The sequence below is a fragment of the Mytilus trossulus genome, chromosome 14, assembly GCF_036588685.1.
Source record: "Mytilus trossulus isolate FHL-02 chromosome 14, PNRI_Mtr1.1.1.hap1, whole genome shotgun sequence".
In the NCBI taxonomy this organism is placed as follows: Eukaryota; Metazoa; Mollusca; class Bivalvia; order Mytilida; family Mytilidae; genus Mytilus; species Mytilus trossulus.
Window position 1 is genome coordinate 26,202,168 of NC_086386.1, and position 22,196 is coordinate 26,224,363.

At 32.6% G+C, this 22,196-nt stretch overlaps 2 protein-coding genes across 5 annotated transcripts in view; one reads left to right on the forward strand and one right to left on the reverse strand.

Annotated features, from left to right (window-relative positions):
• The window catches only part of LOC134697146 (serine/threonine-protein kinase DCLK2-like), a 29,041-nt gene that overhangs the window by 1,572 nt on the left and 5,273 nt on the right, over positions 1 to 22,196 (reverse strand). For both annotated transcript variants that reach the window (XM_063559211.1, XM_063559210.1), the window contains 11 exons: positions 15,927 to 16,026; positions 14,780 to 14,899; positions 14,290 to 14,348; positions 13,209 to 13,239; positions 10,786 to 10,870; positions 9,732 to 9,789; positions 9,387 to 9,506; positions 8,429 to 8,575; positions 7,886 to 8,019; positions 7,237 to 7,314; positions 6,459 to 6,636 (listed from right to left, as the gene is read on the reverse strand). In XM_063559211.1, the coding sequence (XP_063415281.1) occupies positions 6,459 to 6,636; positions 7,237 to 7,314; positions 7,886 to 8,019; positions 8,429 to 8,575; positions 9,387 to 9,506; positions 9,732 to 9,789; positions 10,786 to 10,870; positions 13,209 to 13,239; positions 14,290 to 14,348; positions 14,780 to 14,899; positions 15,927 to 16,026 (1,110 nt within the window). The remainder of the gene's footprint in view (positions 1 to 6,458; positions 6,637 to 7,236; positions 7,315 to 7,885; positions 8,020 to 8,428; positions 8,576 to 9,386; positions 9,507 to 9,731; positions 9,790 to 10,785; positions 10,871 to 13,208; positions 13,240 to 14,289; positions 14,349 to 14,779; positions 14,900 to 15,926; positions 16,027 to 22,196) is intronic.
• On the forward strand, positions 916 to 6,044 carry LOC134697147 (uncharacterized). 3 transcript variants are annotated; one of them, XM_063559213.1, is made up of 2 exons: positions 916 to 5,118; positions 5,234 to 6,044. In XM_063559213.1, the coding sequence occupies exon 1, from the start codon at positions 2,909 to 2,911 to the stop codon at positions 4,898 to 4,900; it is 1,992 nt and encodes a 663-aa protein (XP_063415283.1). In that variant the 5' UTR covers positions 916 to 2,908; the 3' UTR covers positions 4,901 to 5,118; positions 5,234 to 6,044. The 3 variants fall into 3 exon arrangements, 2 of the variants coding, with proteins under 2 accessions (XP_063415283.1, XP_063415282.1); XM_063559212.1 differs by having other exon boundaries at positions 916 to 5,074; positions 5,219 to 6,044; XR_010103074.1 differs by having other exon boundaries at positions 5,067 to 5,118; positions 5,219 to 6,044.

Here is a 22,196-nt window from a genome sequence, read left to right on the forward strand (position 1 = left end):
ATTCAGCCTGAATATTTATAGAAATGCATTATATTATCAATTATAATTTCAAATTATACACTTTTTTCATTAAGACAATTTGTGACAAAAATGTCGGTTATTGATTTGGGGATGATCGGCGGGCGGGCTGCAATCAAATGTTGTCCATCCATTAACTCATGAACCGTTCAACCAAAGCTTTTAAAATTTTAATATGTTGTTACTGACAACTAAATGAAGGTCAAGTTCAATTACCGTTCAAGAGTTATGGTTCTTTAAAGATTGAAAAATGGAGTTTCCAGTCGTGTCCATGCATTTATGCATGAACTGTTCTACCAAAGCTTCCCAAATTTTAATATGTTGTTACTGGTGACAAAATGGAGGTCAAGTCTAATAATGAAGATTTTGACTTTTACCGTTCAGTAGTTATGGTTCAAGATTGAAAGATCGTAAAATGGCATTTCCAGTCGTGTCTGTGCATTAACGCATGAACCATTCAACCAAAGCTTTTAAAATTTTATTATGTTGTTACTGATGACAAAATAGAGGTCAAGTTCAATAATGACGATTTTGACTTTTACTGTTCAGGAGTTATGGTTCTTGAAATATTGTAAAATGGTGTTTCCATTCACGTTGTTGCATTTACTCACGAACCATTCAATCTAAGCTTTTCAAATTTAAATATGTTGATACTGATGACAAAATGGAGGTTAAATTTGATATTGATGATTTTCACTTTCACCAGTAATGGTTCTTGTGATATTGCCAGGACACAAATAAATGTTAATAAATCCGGTTTGCTGTCTTTCTGACAGCCTCTTGTTATTATTACTTCAAGTTACCAAGAAAAGTTTTAAATTTGGTAGAAAAATTACCAAACATCTTTGAAAAATTAGATTTTTCCTAACTAAGAAAGTTATTTAACCTGTGATGTGTAACACTATGCAGTGATCGAAAGTATTGAAATTATTAAATATAATTTCTAAAGTTTATAAATGTATGTATTATTGTTAAACTACAAACGTGACTTTCTATTTGTAAATGTTTTAGCTTAAGGGATATTCAAGTTTATGACAATTGCTTTTTCATTCAGCAACGCGTGGTCATCGTATTTAATTAGACTTTAATAGTTTGGCTTTAATTAACCTAACGTTAAGTATATGAGGCCAAAAGTAATGGTCACTTTTTAGAATCATTTTATTTGTGGCTTTGGGCTTTTTAAAAGTAAGTACCTGTCAAAGGTAGAAACAAACAACATTCTTTCTAAATTCAAGTCACGTTTAAGTCACGTTTGTAGATGTATAAAAGAACTGTCCCTAACAAGACAGTTCAGATTGTAACTAGGCACTGAATAAAAATTAGTTCCTCTTTAGCCATTGGATTTATAGTGCCACATATAGGGTTGTTTTGGTTGCCGTGATCCAGGGATCTTTACTCTTGTCAGAAAAGGTAAGACATTTTTTTTGCATTTTTAAAACCGTTACTTTCTCACCATGGCTGAACAAGAGGGACAACAATTTGGGGTAGCATTTCAAAATTTTTCTCATCAATTACAGGGATTATCAATAAAGTTAGGGGCTCAAGGGGTAAATCAAATTATCCCAACATTTTCGGGCGATCAAGGTGAATTCAAAAATTGGATGAAAGCAATTGAAAAATATGCTATGTTGATAAACTTGGAACAAAACGATACAAAATTGGTAGGTTATCAGTCAAGCACAAGCTCGGTAAGCGATTTTATACATAGATCTAAGGATTGTAGTAAAAGTAAACAAGTAAATGCTTTTGACCAAATTTCAAAGTTAAACAAATTAATAGAATGCTGGAAATGTAGAAGAAGAAAATAGATACCAGGGAAACTAGGACGCTCTCTTTGTTCCGGAGCCGACAAAGAGAGTATTAACAAATCAGTAACGACAAAAACTTATACAATAAATTTATCAGGAAATCCTAATAGTTGCATCATAAATACATATAGACAAAAAGTTTAGATCATTAGTTGATTCTGGAGCGGAAGTGTCTTTAATGCATTTAAATGTTTACAAATCTTTGGCTGATTTACCAAAATTAAACAAAAAGACAGTTCAACTCCAATCGGTAAATGGAAATTCTCTTAACGTTTTAGGATGCATAGAAATAGACTTTTATATAAAGAGTACAAAAATGTCACAATTATTTTATGTGGTTTCGGACATGAACAGAAATTTAATACTTGGTCGTGACTGGCTTGTTAAAAAATGGAGTAAGGCTTTAGTTTGATTGAGGAATGTTGAGAGTAGGAGATGAGTATGCTAATTTAGAGTAAGATTTTCATATATCAAGTATTTCAAGACTTTCTAAAGTACATGCACATCTTAACTGCACTCATTAAAACGTGGGATAATCCAAAATCAAATGAAATTAAAAAGTTAAGAAAAAAAGCAGATTCGTTGTTCCACCGGAATCGAGCGTAAGTGAAATAGAGGTCGACAATGAAGCGAATGAGACAGTCGAAAATAGGACCTTATTTCAAAATCGGTTATACAGAAAAAATAATCATATGAGTGAGACACATCTTCGGATGAGGATGAGATTCCTTTAATGGATTTAAAGAAGCGAACAAATACATGTATTCGTAATAAAAGCTTAAATAGTAAAGACGTTTTAAGTAGTGAGACTGATGAGGATGATAAAATTCCTTTATTGGAACGGATATTAAATTCTGATGCGCGCGACGAGTCGGATGTTACCGACATTTTTTCAGATGGAGAAAAAATATCAGTTTATTTTGTAAAAGTAAAATCTGTATGTAAACAGAGTATAAATAACGATATTTTGTGGTTGCACCATGAGAGTTAGTGTGCTCAGCACAAGACGCAACTATTTAAAATCATTTTAAGGTTTTATAACCAGAGAAATGAAAATTAGGTATTTTGTTTAATTGTAGGAAATGGGACGGACGGCTGGACATATAATTCTAACACTTCTTTTTGGTTTTGGCGAGTTGGCTTTCATATCTGACAATATTGTATTTGACAAAGTAAATACTGTTACCACCACAAGGTTTAAATGGTTGGTAACCTTCATAATTGATTTAAAACCTTTTGAAGGATTTTTGAACAGAATATCCCATGACATGGTAAAATCCTCTGCATTAGCACAAACTGTTTTGAGACGTTATGAACAACCTGGAAAAGAACATTTTTATAATACTTTTGCAAATTTAGAACAAGAATTTGATCTGTTAATGGACATGCATCGTTCAATAACTGATACATTTGACGATTTCAAAACTTTACATCGACACAAACGTTCTGTTTTGCCGTTTATAGGTAGTGCAATGAGTTTTTTGTTTGGTACATTAACCGAAGACGATATTAATTTAATTAAGGGCAACGTTCGTACATTGGCACAAAATCAAAAGCAAATTTCACACATTTTGACTGAGAATTTATCAATTTTAAACGTAACTAGGCTAGAGGTATCTCAAAATAGAGACGCCATTAATAAATTATCAAGGGGGTTGCAAGATTTAGACATCCGGTTGGTTAATATAACGGAGGCTATTGAAAAGCAAATAATAGATTTGGAAAACTTTGTGCAAATATATATTCAATTAGATTTAATAACTGGGGATTTAAAACAATTAATCCAAAGAGGATTCTTCTATTTAGAACATATAAAAGATCAGTTAAGCATGCTTTCATTGGGCCATCTTTCACCAAGTACAATAACACCAAATAATTTACAAGGTCTTCTTATTGAGATAAAAGATAAACTTCCAAAATATTTAGAATTGAGTAACGATCCAAAAGAAAACCTGTGGTTCTTTTATAGGTTTTTGACATGTTCCACTATCCTGTATGACAGTAGAATATTAGTTGTCATTTCAATACCTCTTCTCGATTCAAATAATAAATTTGAAATTTATCAGGCATTTAATTTACCAATGCCCATGCAAAAGAATCATACAAGTATAGGTATGGTTGCAAAATACGATTTGGATGTAGAATACTTTGCAGTTAATGCAGAAAGGTCAAAATATGTATTGCTTAAACAGCAAGAAATTCAATCATGCACAAACACTTTTACGAAATTTTGTAAAATTATAAGTCCTGTTTATCCTATTAATTTAAGTAAAAATTGCATAACTTCTTTGTTCCTAAAGAAACGAATTGATATTGATAAATATTGTCGTGTCGTAGTTGAACCAAATTCAGTTCTTCCAATGGCCAGTTATATATCATCTGGTTCGTGGCTAGTTACCACTAACACACCCTTACGCTTTGCCATTGTTTGTGAAAAATATAAGCAAAAGACAACGTTTACTAAAATAATTAACCCTCCTTTGAATATTTTAGCGTTAAATGAGACATGTACCGCGACTAATGACTATCTTACGCTTTTGCCGTTTTATAGTAGACAATCGTCATATACTCTTCAGGATGATCCATTTACGAAAGTTATTCAAAATTATAATTTAACAATGCGAAAACTTTGGAAGCCGTTTCATGACTCCTTACCAAAGTTTAACTTGACTGAGCTACCAAAAGAGTTGAAAAATATTAAAGAAATTCCAATGGATAATCTGATTTACCAATTGAAAAATTTACAAACCATACAAGAAGATTCAAGTTTTCCAAATTGGGTGTATAACGTAATTTATCTAGTAATTTTTCTTTTGTTAGGTATTATCATTTTCATATTATGTAAATATAGAAATAAGTTACCTTGTTCAGTCAAACGAGGAAGTGGTTGCAAGATGCAGAATGTCGCCCCTAAGTATGACAGAGTGAGTAAACTGGTGTCGGCTAAGACCGAGGGTGATGTTAACACCTCCAGAGATGTTCCCTCTGCACCAATGTTAGACAACTCAAAGGAAGAAGTGGCTAATAATTTATATCCACTGCTAAAATTAGCAGAACAAACAGTGCGAATATAAATCGAAGTAATAGCATAGAACACAACGTGTAAATACTGAAGTACTATTCGATTATAACGAACAATGTTTTAAAACACTATACGATCACATATATACTGACTTTATATTTATTCATATATATATACAAACATGACAATTAACTGTTCTTTATACATTGTATATACAAATGGCGGAGTTTAGGATGTCGGAGTTAGGATGTCGGAGTTTAGGATGTCGGAGTAATGATGTCGGAGAATGGATATCGGATTAGGGATGATGGAGTAATGATATCGGAGTATGGATGTCGGAGTAAGGATGTCGGAGTTTAGGATGTCGGAGTTAAGGATGTCGGAGTTTAGGATGTCGGAGTAAGGATGTCGGAGTTTAGGATGTCGGAGTAAGGATGTCGGAGTAATGGATGTCGGAGGTATGGTGGACGGAGAAATGGTGGACGGACAAATCGTGGACGGAGAAATTGTGGACGGAGAATAGTGGACGGAGAATGGTGGACGGAGAAATGGTAGATGGAGAATGATAGCATAGAACTTTTGACAATAAATTGAACAATTATGTAAAATTTATCAATTGATTGATTTATATAATATATATATTTATGTTTTATTTCAGGTTTGTGTATTGATTCTTTATTTTAGGTATCTTTCGATCCTGTAGTGTTATATTTGTAGCAAAGAAATTTATGCTATATTTCTAGAACATTGGGGGGTATGTAACACTATGCAGTGATCGAAAGTATTGAAATTATTAAATATAATTTCTAAAGTTTATAAATGTATGTATTATTGTTAAACTACAAACGTGACTTTCTATTTGTAAATGTTTTAGCTTAAGGGATATTCAAGTTTATGACAATTGCTTTTTCATTCAGCAACGCGTGGTCATCGTATTTAATTAGACTTTAATAGTTTGGCTTTAATTAACCTAACGTTAAGTATATGAGGCCAAAAGTAATGGTCACTTTTTAGAATCATTTTATTTGTGGCTTTGGGCTTTTTAAAAGTAAGTACCTGTCAAAGGTAGAAACAAACAACATTCTTTCTAAATTCAAGTCACGTTTAAGTCACGTTTGTAGATGTATAAAAGAACTGTCCCTAACAAGACAGTTCAGATTGTAACTAGGCACTGAATAAAAATTAGTTCCTCTTTAGCCATTGGATTTATAGTGCCACAGATGAGAAAAGAACAATACACCTATACAAATTTTACTAAAGGAATGGTAGCACTTGAATATTAAGTTGTATTATCGGTGTATTAAAGTACTGCATTTATTATTTTAATGTGGTATAAAGGAAGAAAATTGAGATGATTTATTATAAAACTGAAATGAGCTACAAAACAAAAGTTTCATGATTTTCAAAGTACAAGTTTTAAAATTTTAAAGATTTTTCCTGCTCTAACATTGTTTTTCATCTAAAACTTCTAACTTATGCTGTTGGCCAAAACAATTAATCCCTACCTGCCTACCCAACCTTGCAAGGTATGGGTAGGCAAAACAAAGAATTTCTTATTATTGCATTTTTCTTTTTCTTTTTGTCCTTTCCAATATAGTATTGTGACTTACAATAATCCATTCGTGTGACATAACCTCCTCAGCAGTTAACCTAGATTCTGGATTGATATCTAACATTTGATTGATAAGATTCTTAGCTGAGTCTGATACATCATCCCAGTATGGCGCAGAAAATTCAAAATGTCCTTCAATGACCTTGTCAAATAATTCTTCTGTATTATTTGTATCACTGTAATGAAAAAAAAAGAAGACTTTATTTTGATAGTTTGATAGGTGGTATATACTTCTGTTAACAAGTGTCTAGATGTGGTTTAATGGGTTAAAAATAGATAACAACTGGGTATGAAATCAGGGGCGGATCCAGCCATTTTAAAAAGGGGGGTCCCAACCCAGGACATGTCCCCATTTAAATGCATTGATTGTCCAAAAAAAGGGGGTTCCTCCCCCCTGGAAATTTAAGAGAATCAGAGGCAAAAAAACAACAAGAAATACAAAAAATGGATTAAGAAATTGAAGAATACCAAAACCAGCCCGTGGTTAATAGATATTTGTTTTTTGACATTTCATGCTCAAAGTGAGTGGTAAATTGAACTGTTTTAGTGTACAACTAAAGGATATGAGTATAGTTTATAAAAACACAATGTATTTCTTGTTGAAGCCAAGAGACATTCTTTAAAGTTTAAAAGTTGCAAGTTTAGCTTGAAAACTCAGAATTTCACTTTTTCTTCAAAGGATAGATTCACATTCTAACTGTTAGCAAAATATCTGTTTTGAAGTTCTATACAAGTTAAATATTCGTTTACAAGTTGGATTTAAGTATACAACATACCTTACAAAGGGAGGGAATCCACATAAAAGAATATACAGTATAATTCCAGCTGCCCAAACATCAACTTCTACACTGTATCTAAAAAAAAACATATTTTAAAAGATAAATATTCAAAATTAAAGACTGTATAACATACATTTTAAGTCTGTTACAGAGTCTTTATCATTATAAATAATTTCAGAAGTATTGTTCAGTATATGGTGTGTTGATGCCCTACCTCAGGATAAATGGGTTATTCAAGCATACCCTTGTCCATATATCAAGAAAAAGGTTTCTATTCACTTCCTTAATTTGCAAATGTTGTGATACTTATAAACTATGTTTATTACCATCAAACACAGATCAAATAAATTAGGGTGGCATCTTTCTCATTGTTCTTGAGTTATGTCCCTTTATAAACAGAAAATTGCTGTATTTGCTGTTTCTGAACTATTATTCATTTTGCCTACTTTAAATGTTATCAAACTTCTTCACAATGTAAAAAAGTTCAATTTGGGTAGCATAACTTTGATCATTCTTGAGTTATGTCCCTTTATCAATTCAAATTTGGGTAGCATCACTTTGATCATTCTTGAGTTATGTCCCTTTATTAATTATTGCATATTACTCAGCTTTGACATTCTCCTTTTATTTCAACAATAATTATTACCCCACTTCTGTGAGTATTTCAGGTGCTACATAGGTAGGAGTTCCACATACAGTAAATAAGGTTTCATTGCAATATGTAGCAAGTCCAAAATCTCCCAACTTTAATGATTTTGTTTGATCTGCATGGTGTGTTACCTAAAAAGGAAATTCATAGAAAAAGTTAATAGAACAAAAACGTTTTTCACATTTAATTTGAACTTATCCATCAGAATTTCAGTTTTTGAGGAAAATAGCTTAACAATTGTGGATATAAAAGTTTTTGAAGTTTGAGAAGGGTGTCAGTCTTAACTTAAGTTATTCCAAAAGCTGTCTGCCTCAGTCTCCTACATAATAATATCTTAGATATTAACAATGAGATTAGTTACAGGGGCAGATCTAGACATTTTAAAAAGGGGGTTTCAACTGTATGCTCCCATTCAAATGCATTGATCGTCCCAAAAAAAAGGGGGGTTCCAACCCCAGGAACACACACCCCCTGGATATGCCACTGTGTTATATCTATTTACAAAGTTTTTGAGTTTTAAGATATCTAGGGCCAACTTACCAACAGATTTTCTGGTTTAATGTCCCTATGTACAATATTAAGTTTGTGTAGATATTTAAGAGCACTAGCTAAGTTGTGTATCATGGTGCTGGCATCCCTTTCTGTGTATTTAGTGGATGTGGAAATTGCATCAAATAAGTCTCCACCCTGCAAATTAACACAAGAGTGAATATTCTATTTATTTAACAGTGATAAACTAGCATACAAATCCAATGTTATTAATGTATTAGGTTAATCTTTCTTTTCTATTGTAAAATAGATTAGGTTAATCATAAAAGAACTGTAGGTCACTATCTCTGATGATGTAAATATCTGAATGAACTACACTTTCCTTTCTGTTACTCTTTTTATTGTTAAAAGGTAGATAACTTTATTTTTTGCACATGAGCAGTACATTCTGCAATCTGCATGAAGCCTTTTGTGTACGAGATAGTGGTTGGCTAGTGTGATCTGCTCAAGTAGTTGTTGTATAGTTATAGCTATAGACTTGAATGAATCAACTTCACAATAAAACAAATTGATATCAAGGTCTACAATTAAAGATACTGTAAACCAACTTATTTTCGCGGATACTTTATTTCGCGTTTTACCCTTTCTTGACCACTTCGCGGCTATTTAATTTCGCAATTATCTGATTTACTTGATGAAGTTTATTCAGGAAAGGTCAAAGATTGACATATTCGCGTTATTTTTCCACTTGCGAAAGTTGCGAAAATAAATCGCATGCGAAAATAAGTTGGTTTACAGTAGTCAAACCATGTCAATCACAGTTCTGCCAACTTTTTATGAAGCAAATGCATGAGATTATGCCAAAATTTAAAAAATCAAAGAGAAAAAACAATACATCAAAGGAAAATGCTGCCAAAAAAGCATGAGCATGCGTGAGACTTGGCAGCCCTGCAATCATGTACATCTTGAAATGAGAGCTACGCAATATTTAGAACTAATAGCAACTTACCCTGACATATTCCATGACTAGGTATAACTCATCCTTGGTGTCAAATTCATCCACCAGTAGTATTATATTAGGATGGTCTACTTTTCTGAGGATGGATACTTCATTCTCTATCATTTGTTCCTAGAAATGTGAAGATCAAATGTAATTTCTCCCTAATAATTTAAAAGTAGTCAATGAATACATAATATACAAAATAAAATAAAGTCTAATTTTAGTGTTTTTTAAAAATACACCAATTTGCATGTTAATTCAAAAAATGCTTAGCAGATATCCATTTAATCCTTTAATTTTTTTATTTTATTAGATAATCTGGGGAATTTTTTAACACAAATTAATATTTCTTACCTTTCCTTTACATTTCTCTTTGTCAATCACTTTTAGAGCATATTGCTTGTGTGTTTTCCTGTAAAAAAAAAGGCAATAAAGGTTCTTTAAAATTTGTACTTTTTGTGTTGAGGTTTTAAACTGAATTATCTCCCCTTAACCCTTTCCTCCATGGATTTTTTTTTCTCACATACTTGATTGGCATAGGATTTTTTCAATAAAAGAAAATCATCAGGTTTAAAGTATTAATGCATTGTGAAAACGAATATTTCATTATTGAAATTCAAGTCAGATATTCCTATGAATGCCATCTTCATATTGGATACAAAATTTTTCAAGTCAGCTGATGCAGACATTTTGTAGTCAAAGCGTTTCAAGTGAGATACTACACAGGCGTCAAAAGACGTCATTCTGGAGGAAAGGGGATGGCGTCAAAAAGCGTCATTATGGAAGAAAAATGAGTTACATTATTGACTTGCATAATTACTCTTCAGTAGTATTATAAGATGTTCTTGTTATAAATACTTTTTGTAGATTCAGTAATATTAAATTGCATATATTTAAGTGCAATTGTTGAGATATTGGTGAACAACATACAAGAAAAAATTAAGTGAATTTATGTAATTTCAAAAATTTCAGCCTCATTCCATCACATTTCCCCAAAGAATAATATCATTGCAAAAGTTGATCAATTTACAGTAGAATAATGCTTGCAAAAATTAATCAATTTACAGTAGAATAATGCTTGCGGAAGTTGTTTGAGCATATGGTTTTCAAATCTGTACAAGAGATCCCTGGGTCATTAAAACTTTGCTTTGATCTATTCCTCATACTTTACCTTAAAATGAAGCTTATGGATAATATAAAATACTATTTTAGGAATAAGCTTATTAGTAGAAAACAATATTTGGTATCGCTGCATGCTCAGTGATGACTTGTATAAACATTTTAGACATTCTTATTACATTGCTTTCTTTATCGCTTTATTATAAACTCATTGAAATTCTAATGGCTTGATTAAAGTGTTTTTAAATGTATTTCATTTCTTGCCAATATTATGTGTAGATGTACTTACTTTTCTGTACACTCTTTTACTACTGCAAAATTTCCTTCCCCAATAATTTTACCAATTTCATATCTCTGAGCTAAAGATGGTGGTCCTGTGGAAAATAACAAATAGACATTTTTCATATATTCACTCAAAGGTGCTTATAAAATTATACTTTAAAAAATATCTGTAGTTGAAAATGAAGTCTTAATGTTAGGACCTTTTATAGCTGACTAGGCAGTATTGGCTGCATGTGCTTATTTTTAAAGGATGTACTGTGACCTATAGTGAGGATGATGATGGAATTGTTTAGCGACCTTGACTGGCTTTACAGCTCTCCCCCAATCGGTGACCTATAGTTGTTAATTCCGTGTCATTCAGTCTGTTGTGGAGAGTTGTCTCATTGGCAATCATACATCTTCTTTTTAGATTTAACTTTTTAGTTGATAGTGCATATGACCTTTAAGGTTTAAAACCTGCTGAGTGTTTTATTTTTTCTATATAAACACAAAACCGTACATATTTACAAAAACCCATGCCACTTAATTATTTTGTTATGTCTCCCTTTTGCAGTAGTGTAATCAATAAGTTCCATTTTGTATGGCAGTATTTACTTTAATAAAATGTTCTTTTGAAAACAACTGAATTTTTTATCTCTCTTGAAAATATTGCCATGTCTGTGGTGAAGATAGCTTTCAGACACAAATGTATTAAATTTCATGCTGCTTTTCCTTGAAATTGATTTTTATTGTCAGCAACGTATATCTCTTCAACAAAGATGATGTTCTTTTAACTGCTAGTGAAATCTTTCGTGTTAAAAAGAATTAATTAACTAACAGGAATTTTTCTAGAGAGTCCTTCAAATAAAGAATAAAATAACCATATTTTACACATAGAACAAATTCAACTAGAAAACAACCAGATAATTGATTCCAGGAATTTAACGATAGTAAAACATGAAATGTCAAAAATGCTTTTTATTCCTATTGATTTTCATTTTCCTGGATTCTTAGATAAACAATAATCCTATTTTATACCTAATATTGATGAAATGACATTCAAAAGCTGGGCCATTTCCCTATAATTTGATATCTAACATATTCTCTGATAAAATCTAATGGTATTGGATTTAAGTTTTAATTATAGTTTATGCATTACAGCTATGGGGGTAATGTTTGTTCTGCATTATAACTACCAAGGTTTCTTAGTGTAAATCAACCTTCAAATGTATGTCATATAAATAAAGGTTTTTTTAATCAAAAGACATAATTAGGTCTAATTCTTTTGGCTATCCGGGCAAATACGTAAGTGTGAGGCACAACACCAGGGCTAAACTATTGCCATTCCTTGGCCTCTCTTTTATTTTTCCCTTTTCATCAAATTTAACAAAAGATATAAGGATATTATAAATGTATGGATTTATTTTTCTAAAAATTATTCATTGTATTCCATTCAGGCAAAAAACATGGCTATAAAATAAATTTCTTGTCTCTGATGGACAAACTTTAAAATTTATTATTCATCTGCAACTAACTAAATGAATTGATCTTGCAGCTTACAAGGGCCAAAAGCTAAAGAATCACCTACATGTATTCTGTCATTTTATCAGAGAATATGTTAGATATTTTAGCCATGGCGTTGTCAGTTTATTTTCAATCTATGAGTTTGGTTGTATAACCAGTCAAGGTCGTTCAAAACTTCCATTTGTTGGTACCTTTAGTCCCTCTTGCAAAACTTGATTCTTTCATTTTACTGCTGAGTCGGAAAAAACTACTTAAAACTTTCTATTGATTATATGATGATTGGAAAACTAAAATGGGGTTTACTTGTTATATTGTTTGAAGTTTGCTTAACGTTCAGATGCAAATATTACATGCATATTCAGGAGTTCCTCGTAAGTTGATGATTAGTTTATATACATGGTGGCAATGATTCCAACAAAATGTAATAGATTCCTAATAAGAAATGATTGTTTCCCTATCTTTTCAGAAGTCTTTGATCTGATAGATCAAATTTAAAATTTAAAAAAGGGAAAACAACACGAAATCTTAAAATCTTAAAAATCATTTGATACCAGTTTTAATCAAGGCTGAATATGAATAGTCTTATATTGTGATGATAATTAACCATATTCGAACATTGGGCAACATTGCAGTTTAGAGATGTAGAGCTTCTACATTTATAATTTTCTTCAGGAAAAAAAATATAGGCTTAAAACCTGTTTGTTTTAAAAATGCAAGTTCTTAATACCTATATTAATATGATTTCAAAATAAATAAATGTTCCAAGAGGGAAAAGGTAAGAGACATTTTAGTATTTTTTCCCCTGTATCCAGTTATCATGTTATATATATTAATGTTTATCATATATACCAATACACCTTTAATATTTCCCGTATATTTACTCAAAAAGAAAAGCCTAGTTGAATAATAAGTTACAAATATATTTACCTCCAATGCCATTTGCTGTTCTGTATTTTGGCTGAAATAAGTTTCGAAAGATTTATTAACATGCAAAACTAAGATATGTTCATAAGAAATACACGGTCTGTGATGAAGATTCATTATATGTATTTCTAAGCTAGCTGTCGCTTAAAAGAAAATAAAAAGATTGCACACGCTGAAATGTCTCCACTTCTTTACTATAAACCATTTATTTTACGTTGATAGTCTTTTCTGCAAGTATACAGAATACCAATACACCAAATATAGTTGACCATTTGCTGATAGTTTCTAAGATACAGACTTAACCTATAAAACTAAAAATTAACAAATCATCTATGGAAATGAGGTCAAAGTCAGATGAACCATGCCAGGCAGACATTTACACGATACAATCAATCTATGCATTAACTTTAGCTGACCTATTGCTTAATAGTATCTAAGAAATAAACTAAACCATGAAAATGATGTCAAGGTCAGATTATACCTGCAAGACGGACATATAAACCTTACAATCCATTGGTTGTAGTTTACGAATACTGATCAAAACACAAAACTTAACACTCAGTAGTCCGTGAAAATGAGGTCACAGTTAAATAAAACCTGCGAGACATGTAAATCATAAGATATTTCAACACACCAAATATAGTTGACCTATTGCATATAGCATTAAAAACACAAGAATTACCAAAACACAGAAACTTAACTCTGACTGCTGAACCATGAAAATGAGGTCAAGGTCAAGTATCTGCTAAATGGACTTGACCACGAAAACATGACCTTGTTCACTGATCCATAAATTGAGGTCAAAAGAAAATTGTCTGACAGGCATCAGGACCTTGCAAGGTACGCACATACATAGTTATCCTATTACTCATGATATAAAGAAAGAAATAAAAATTATAAAGAAACTAGCACTGGTATTGTTTTCAGTCGAAAAAGAAAAAGAACCATTTAATCAACTCCTGCCTCTGCTTCAGCCGTTTGATGACCGCCATCACTTCTGGTTATTTTGTCACTTTTGGTCAAACTATGGTGTGCGCATACGTTTTTTAAAATAATTACACAGAAATACTAATAGTATACTTACTGCAGATACAACTCTTAATTTGCGTGAAGCTTTAGGTGAAGCTAATGGTGATGAGGAACCTAAAAAAAACAATCGCAATTAAATGCTGATTAGTTTTATAAAAATGCTTTTCATCAATTAACTTCAAAAGAGAGTTCCTGGCTATCTACACCAGTTTTCTAATCAATATAAAAATCCTCGATGCCTACAACATAAGATATGGAGATAAACATAATAATATTACAAGACACTCGACATGGATTTAAGGAAATCTTGTCATTGGAAAGTCAGCTTAATGACTCAATCCATGATACCATAAGTATTATTGACCGGCTTCTGAGACCAAACAGATGTGATTTTTCTTAACTTCTTGAAATCTTTAATTCATATGGCTACAACATAATATAAAATGACGACAAAATAATGATTTTTTTTTATTTGGAATGGTGTAGAACTTGGGATCCTTTTTATAACGAAAAGTACATGTACTTCAGATTTAAAATATACATACCTGATTTATCAAGACTTCTAGATGATAATGAACTTTTGCGAGGTGTTCTTGGCGATCTCAATGTAACCCTTTCTGATTGCCTGAACGTTGTATTTTTATATGCTGAAACTAATCTTACTTCTGAAATAGTTTTGTAAGGAATTATTAAGAAATGGCTTAGTCAGAGAATGTAGACAAGTTGGTTGTTTTAAACATTTATCGTGTGTTGTATAGGATTGAGACGATCGATGAATATTATTAATTATATAGTGTGCTAGTGACCTAATACGGTATATATGGGGTCAGTAAATTCCATATGAGGCAGAGCACACTATGTAACGAATTTATCTTACCGACTATCTTAGCGTGTAACATTTAGACTAGTGACCTATCAAAATGAGCATGTCTTCAATACATTAAAAAACTACTTCCATTGTCTTTGATCCTACAAAAACAGATGCATGCATCAAAGACAACTTATTAGATTTAAATGTGTTTTATGAATTTATTTCCATCTTTATTATCAGTTCTTCGTCTGTTGATACCTTTAAGATTTTTTCTCAGTACCGTTTTGTTTTTATAAAGGGACGTAACAGCACTACTAACCGTGTATGAAATGAGCCCCGCCTCCCTTCTAACTAATATGAAATATTCACGGTCTCCCCGCGGACGCTTTTAACCAATCATATTCCCAGAAATGTATAGGAGGTAAGATATTGCATATCATTCGTCTTAGTCATCAGCGTCATTTAAGACTCGGATGAACAATTTTCTCATTTGCTGAATACAAACATATCGGATCCCTTTATTCTCATATAAGAGGTGGAATATCGACTCGGACAACTGCAATCTCATTACTAAAATATAGATACTGTGTGCAGATCTGTGCACGCTTTGCTTACTGAAAATATGAATGTGACAACTAAAGACCAATATCTCCTTATATTTGAGTTTTTAAATTCTTAACCAAAATATGTGTATGGTACAAAATAAAGAAGCAGTTTATATAGTGTTGAAAACTGAAAAAAAGTTAGTCTGAAAGCTGAAGTTCTCTTTTAGTTGTAAGTAAAATCAACAGGACCTAAAACCATTTATCTTTTTATAAAATGGTTCCAAACTACACGTTATATAGGAGTCAATCTAAGATAAAGTTATTTTCTACACATACCGTTCTCATCAAGGTCAAAGTCATCCTGAGTACACCGTTCATGGCCGTAAGCAATAAATACTGAGTTTTCATCTTTGAAAAAGTCATATAAAGAATTTACCTGAAAGAAACATAAGGCTGTTTACTTCTGCTGCCTTTATCTAAAGAGTACATATAAACTTTTATGTAACAATGTGATGTCACCGGAATTCATACATTTTTAAAGGTTCAATTTTTGTTTCTGTGTTGTACTTTGTGATCTGTTTTACGTCTTTTGGACACCTTTGTGGTCTATATATTTTGGACATTTTGTTTTTGTAAAACAGCCTGTCGATTTTTGTAATAGGTTCGATGTGGCTAAAACAAATTTGATCTGAAGCCTTTATCGAGTTTCTGACGTTAGCCTAGTGCGATGAACAAATTTGGTTCACTTTTCATTTGATCTTACTTTCTGTCAAATGAATCAAACGTTATTCGAAAAGAGGCAGAATATACCAAAGGGTCCATCAAAACTCACAAGTCGAATTGAAAACGACAAAAACCATGACATGAGAAACACAACACAGAAATTTAAAGACAGAGCAACCGACTTAAACCACCAAAACAAGGGGTGATCACATGTGCTCTGGTGGGGTAATCAGATCCTGCTCCATATATGCACCGTCATGGTGTTCATGGTTAAGTATAACTTCGATGATAATGCTTATTCCTTGATGTCACAAATCATTTAACGATAGTCTACTTTATTAGCAAATTTTACGGACGCCATCACGAGTTGGTTGACCGTTATGGAATAACCGTATCACAAATGATATCGGATATGTTCCTTACGTTGCAACTACAATCCCCTTCCCTTTCATGAATGTGACCTACCGAATTAGACTATTTACCGGATTTGTTATCGCATAAGCAACACGACGAGTGCAACATGTGGATCAGGATCTGCTTACCCTTCCGGAGCACCTGAGATCGCCCCTAGTTTTTGGTGGGGTTCGTGTTGTGTATTCTTTAGTTTTCTTTGTTGTGTCATGTGTACTATTGTTTGTCTGTCTGTCTTTTTCATTTTTAGCCTTGGCGTTGTCAGTTTATTTTAGATTAATGAGTTTGACTTTCCATTTGGTATCTTTCGTCCCTCTTTTATTTGATTTGACTATACTTTTTGAACCTTTTAGATTATAGCTCTCCACCTTTTACATATAGGCTTTGGATTTAAAACATTTTTGCCAATAGCATCACAGAAGAGACATGTATTGTCGAAATGCGCATCTGGTGCAGGAAAATTGGTACCGTTAATGTTATTAATAGATATAGGAAGATGTGGTGTGAGTGCCAATGAGACAACTCTCCATCCAAATAACAATTTAAAAAGTAAACCATTATAGGTTAAAGTACGGCCTTCAACACGGAGCCTTGGCTCACACCGAACAACAAGCTATAAATGGCCCCAAAATTACTAGTGTGAAACCATTCAAACGGGAAAACCAACGGTCTAATCTATATAAACAAAACGAGAAACGAGAAACACGTATATATTATACATAAACAAACGACAACTACTGTACATCAGATTCCTGACTTAGGACAGGTGCAAACATTTGCAGCGGGATTAACATATGTTTTCAAAAACTGTATGGTCAATACAATGCAATACTAGCTCTCTGTACAGAATTTATTTTCTGAAAAGCTAGCTTTGTTACAAAATAAACTGCATGACATCACTTCAAAATGCTTTATATATGCTTGTACGACGAGTATATTAACAGAATCCCTAATAGACAAATTGTCCTACTCTTTTAACAAATTACAAATAACACGGAATCTCATGGGAATGGATAAAAATGTTGTACATAGAAAAATAGATTAACAGATAACTTATTCAATTGGACTCTAGACAATACTTGTTTTACAGAAATGCATACCAATATGGAACATCAAATTTATTAACTGTTTCGTGGTATGATGCTGGAGTAATATGAACTATATATATTCAACAAGAAAAACAAATTATAATATAGCGGAATATTGTCAAGAGACTGCAGACTTTAGCCCTATAGTGATCAGTCCGTCCGTCCATAACACTTTAACTTTGTGTCCGCTCCATATCTAGAAAACCATTATGATAATTTATACTTTATACTTTACATGTTTATTAACCACCACCAGAGGGCGTGTCATGATGTATGTACAACTTTCTAGGTCAAAGGTCAAGGTAAAAAAAACTTTGGTTTCAGTTGACAACCCTGTGTCCTGTGGTGATGATCGTGTCCGCTCTATATCTTGAGAACCCTTATGATTTCAAAGTTTATACTTGACATCCATTTTAACCAACACCAGAGGGTGTGTCATGATGTATGTACAACTTCCTAGGTCAAAGGTCAAGGTCAAAAACTTTGGTTTCAGTTGACAACCCCGTGTCCTGTGATGAAGATCCGTGTCCGCTACATATCTAGATAACCGTTCTGATTTTATACTTAATACTTAACATGTTTATTAACCAACACCAGAGGGTGTGTCATGATGTATGTACAACTGCCTAGGTCAAAGGTCAAGGTCAAAAACTTTGGTTTCAGTTGACAACCCTGTGTCCTATGGTAAAGATCGTGTCCGCTCCATATCTGGATAACCTTTATGATTTCAAAGTTTATACTTGACATCCATTTTAACCACCATCAGAGGGCGTGTCATGATGTATGTACAACTTCCTAGGTCAAAGGTCAAGGTAAAAAAAACTTTGGTTTTAGTTGACAACCCTGTGTCCTGAGTTGAAGATTGTGTCCGCTCTATATCTTGGGAACCGTTTTGATTTCAAATATTATACTTGACATCCATTTTAACCAACACCAGAGGGTGTGTCATGATGTATGTACAATTTCCTAGGTCAAAGGTCTGTCTGTCTGTTGGTCTGTCCATCGCTTACAATTTTGATTTACACTATATTTATTTACCCAACGTTATTGACAGCGGGGCCCACAGAGATGGCTTCCATCTCAATGATATCTAGTTCAGTTTGCTATGTCTTGTTGAGCTAGGTATATATTAGTTTGCTTGATATCATAGGCGGATCCAGGGGGCCGGGCTCCCTCTTTCGTGTGAAACATTTGGTTGATTATTTAGGTAATCACTGAAGCATGACTGGAGCCCACTTTTAGGTCAGTCAGCGCCCCCTCCCCCTTTAGGTCAAGTTCTGGATCCGCCATTGGATATTGACTAATTTTCTTGTTTGTTGTAAAAAAAAATACCTGAATGCGCTATTTATCGAGAGTTTTTATATGTAGCCTTTAATTTTCAATAAATACATTTCACTATAAAAAGTAAAAGTTCGGCAAAGGGTTTTTCCAACATGCCAATGTGCACACTGGCAGTAAGCACTTTCTGACTTTTATTACAATAACTGTAATGCCAAACTAGAGTATTGATTCCTGGTTTGAAAAATTATGAAAGATTATCTTTTGTAAACATACAAATGGGTTAAAACTGCCAGCACAGCAGTTTTATATCGAACATTGGAATTCTAATCAATAGTTTCTCATGATAACCAAAACAAATGAGCGTTGAGGGTTGACGTATAATATTTCACTTTAGACCAATGTGACTGGGCAGATGTCTGACTCCGTGGTGACTAATCTATATAATGGTTGATGACACATCATTACAAGATAAACATTCAGCCTCTAACATGTAGTAGTCCAAATCGTAGATTATTGGTATAAATTAGTGTTGTCAAATCGACAATCAATATTCTGGACAATTGATTTGTCAAATTTAATTACCCCGACAATATTTTTTAAAAAGAACAAAATAATAATATTACGATTCCAATACCCATTTATATCAAATTCATTCCAATTATAACCGTTGGCAACACTAGTATAAACATACATAAAAATTTTAGAAGCACTGTTCGTAAAAAAATGTGATTCTACAAGAGACAACAATATAATTGGAATTTGTTTTAATTTCAACCAAACATAGATCCTATATTGTATCTGCCGTAGTCATAGTCTGTAATAGAGTGTGGTGTTAATTACTATAGATTGTCATTTTTGTATGTCAAAATTTGTGTATTTAAGGACCTGTATAAATGTATAAGACATCCATAAATGATCATTGATCTCCTGAATTATTTCAGTACCTCCATACCTTGATTTATGATCCTCCATAATTCGATACATAATATACAGAATTTCTGCTGAGAACGATTTTAACGACAAAAGTTGAATCAATCTTCCAATTGAGAAATTTCCCTTTCTATGTAGCAAAGGTCCAGCAACACCTTCATATGGAACATAAAGATACAGATTCCCAGGGCCTGTGTTTCCTAACATGATGATTTCCTTGATAGAGAGTTACTGCTTACAAGAAAGGTGTTACTTCAAATGTTACAAATAGTAACGGAAATTTACTAAAAACTGACAGATAAAACCAACCCAACGAGTGACATTAGTCCTATACTGTACTCCCGTTACGAACTCTCCGTTTTTTCGTTCACTGTATATATAAATTATATATCAAGTATGAAGATGTTCGTCTCATTGACATGACACTTGTTACGAAGTTTTACTGTGAATGAATTCCGTCGTTGTCCCAAGTGGCATATTCATACAAAGCTGCAAAGTGTTTAAAGGTTCGTGTTACTCGGCCAGCGTTAAGTTCTTGGTGGGGGTTTTTCAGTCATAACCTCGAATGCCGCCTTTCAATTCAAATATGTGTTTTTAATTACTTATAAATTACATAACTTGTATTTTAAAATAGTTATTATATAAAGTTTGCATTTGTTCAAACATGCTTACATAATGCATGAGTTCAAATATACATGTAGATATGTTAAATCAAACGAATTGTAAGTGGAGATACACGGAAGGTATTTGGCATGTAAGTTGGGTATTTAAAAATTAAAGACACTAAAATTTGTCAATATACATGTTTATGTCGGCCTTATGTGCTTTGTTACAGCTTTTAAACTATTTCACGGTTATACGTGAAGCTTAATTTCAAATAAAGTAATTTTACAGTTTATCAAAAGGTTTTATTTTCAGAGAGTTCAAGAACATATTCCTTGCTACATTTACTTTATTTCATATTAAGTAATTTTGCTGTGTATTTTAAAAGACTATATTCAGAGTTCAAGAACATAGCCATTGCTGTATTCACTATTTTGTTCAAATAAAGTAAATTCCCGGAATAGCTTAACAGTTTGTTTTCTGAAAATTCAAGGACATAACCAATCGTTTAAAATAAAGCAATAATTATCCTAGCATTTCTAAAAAGTTTTTTCAGAGAATTTAAGGACATATAGCCTTTACTTACTGAAGTTTACCTTTTTGTTTAAATAACGTAATTTACTCGTATATCTTTTAAGTTTATTTTCAGAGAATATAAGGACATAGCTTTTCTTAGCCATTTTGTGAACAATGTGGTGGTTATAACTCGAGATTCTTTTTATACAACAAACTATCAAATGTTGAAGCCAGTCCGGCCTCTTCCTGATGAAGCGGTATTGAAGTTTTAACAAACTATCAAATGTTGAAGCCTGTCCGGCCTCTTCCTGATGAAGCGGTATTGAAGTTATAACAAACTATCAAATGTTGAAGCCAGTCTGCCCTCTTCCTGATGAAGCGGTATTGAAGTTATAACAAAATATCAAATGTTGAAGCCTGTCCGGCCTCTTCCTGATGAAGCGGTATTGAAGTTATAACAAACTATCAAATGTTGAAGCCTGTCCGGCCTCTTCCTGATGAAGCGGTACTAAAATTATAACAAACTATCAAATGTTGAAGCCTAGTTCGCCTCTTCCTGACGAAGTAATGTTTATACGACAACTGATATACCGGTATAACCCCTTTTATTTTTTCGTGTCCATTTTTTTTTAAGTAGTATTATAAAAGTCTTCAATTTTGCCGAAAATATGTTACAATAATCAAAGGGTTCACTGTTTACTATTTCCTGGTGGTATTTTTAGATGTTGTACATGTGTGCTCTCCACCATGCAGATACTATATATGTGACCCCGTACGACCGTCAACAATGAACAAAACCCATACTGCATAACAAGTTATAAAAGGCTCAGAAATCACGAACACACGTCAAACTATTCAAACAATTCAAATCGAAAATTAATCAACGGTCTAATGTATGTACAAAACAATAAACAAAAAACAAATATGATATACAGCAACACACGACAAAAACTGGATTACAGATTCGATCCTGACTTTCGAGACAGGAACACAAAGAATATGGTGGGTTTGGCCATGTTTGAAGGCGCCACTTTCAATTTTCCTTTGTCTTTTT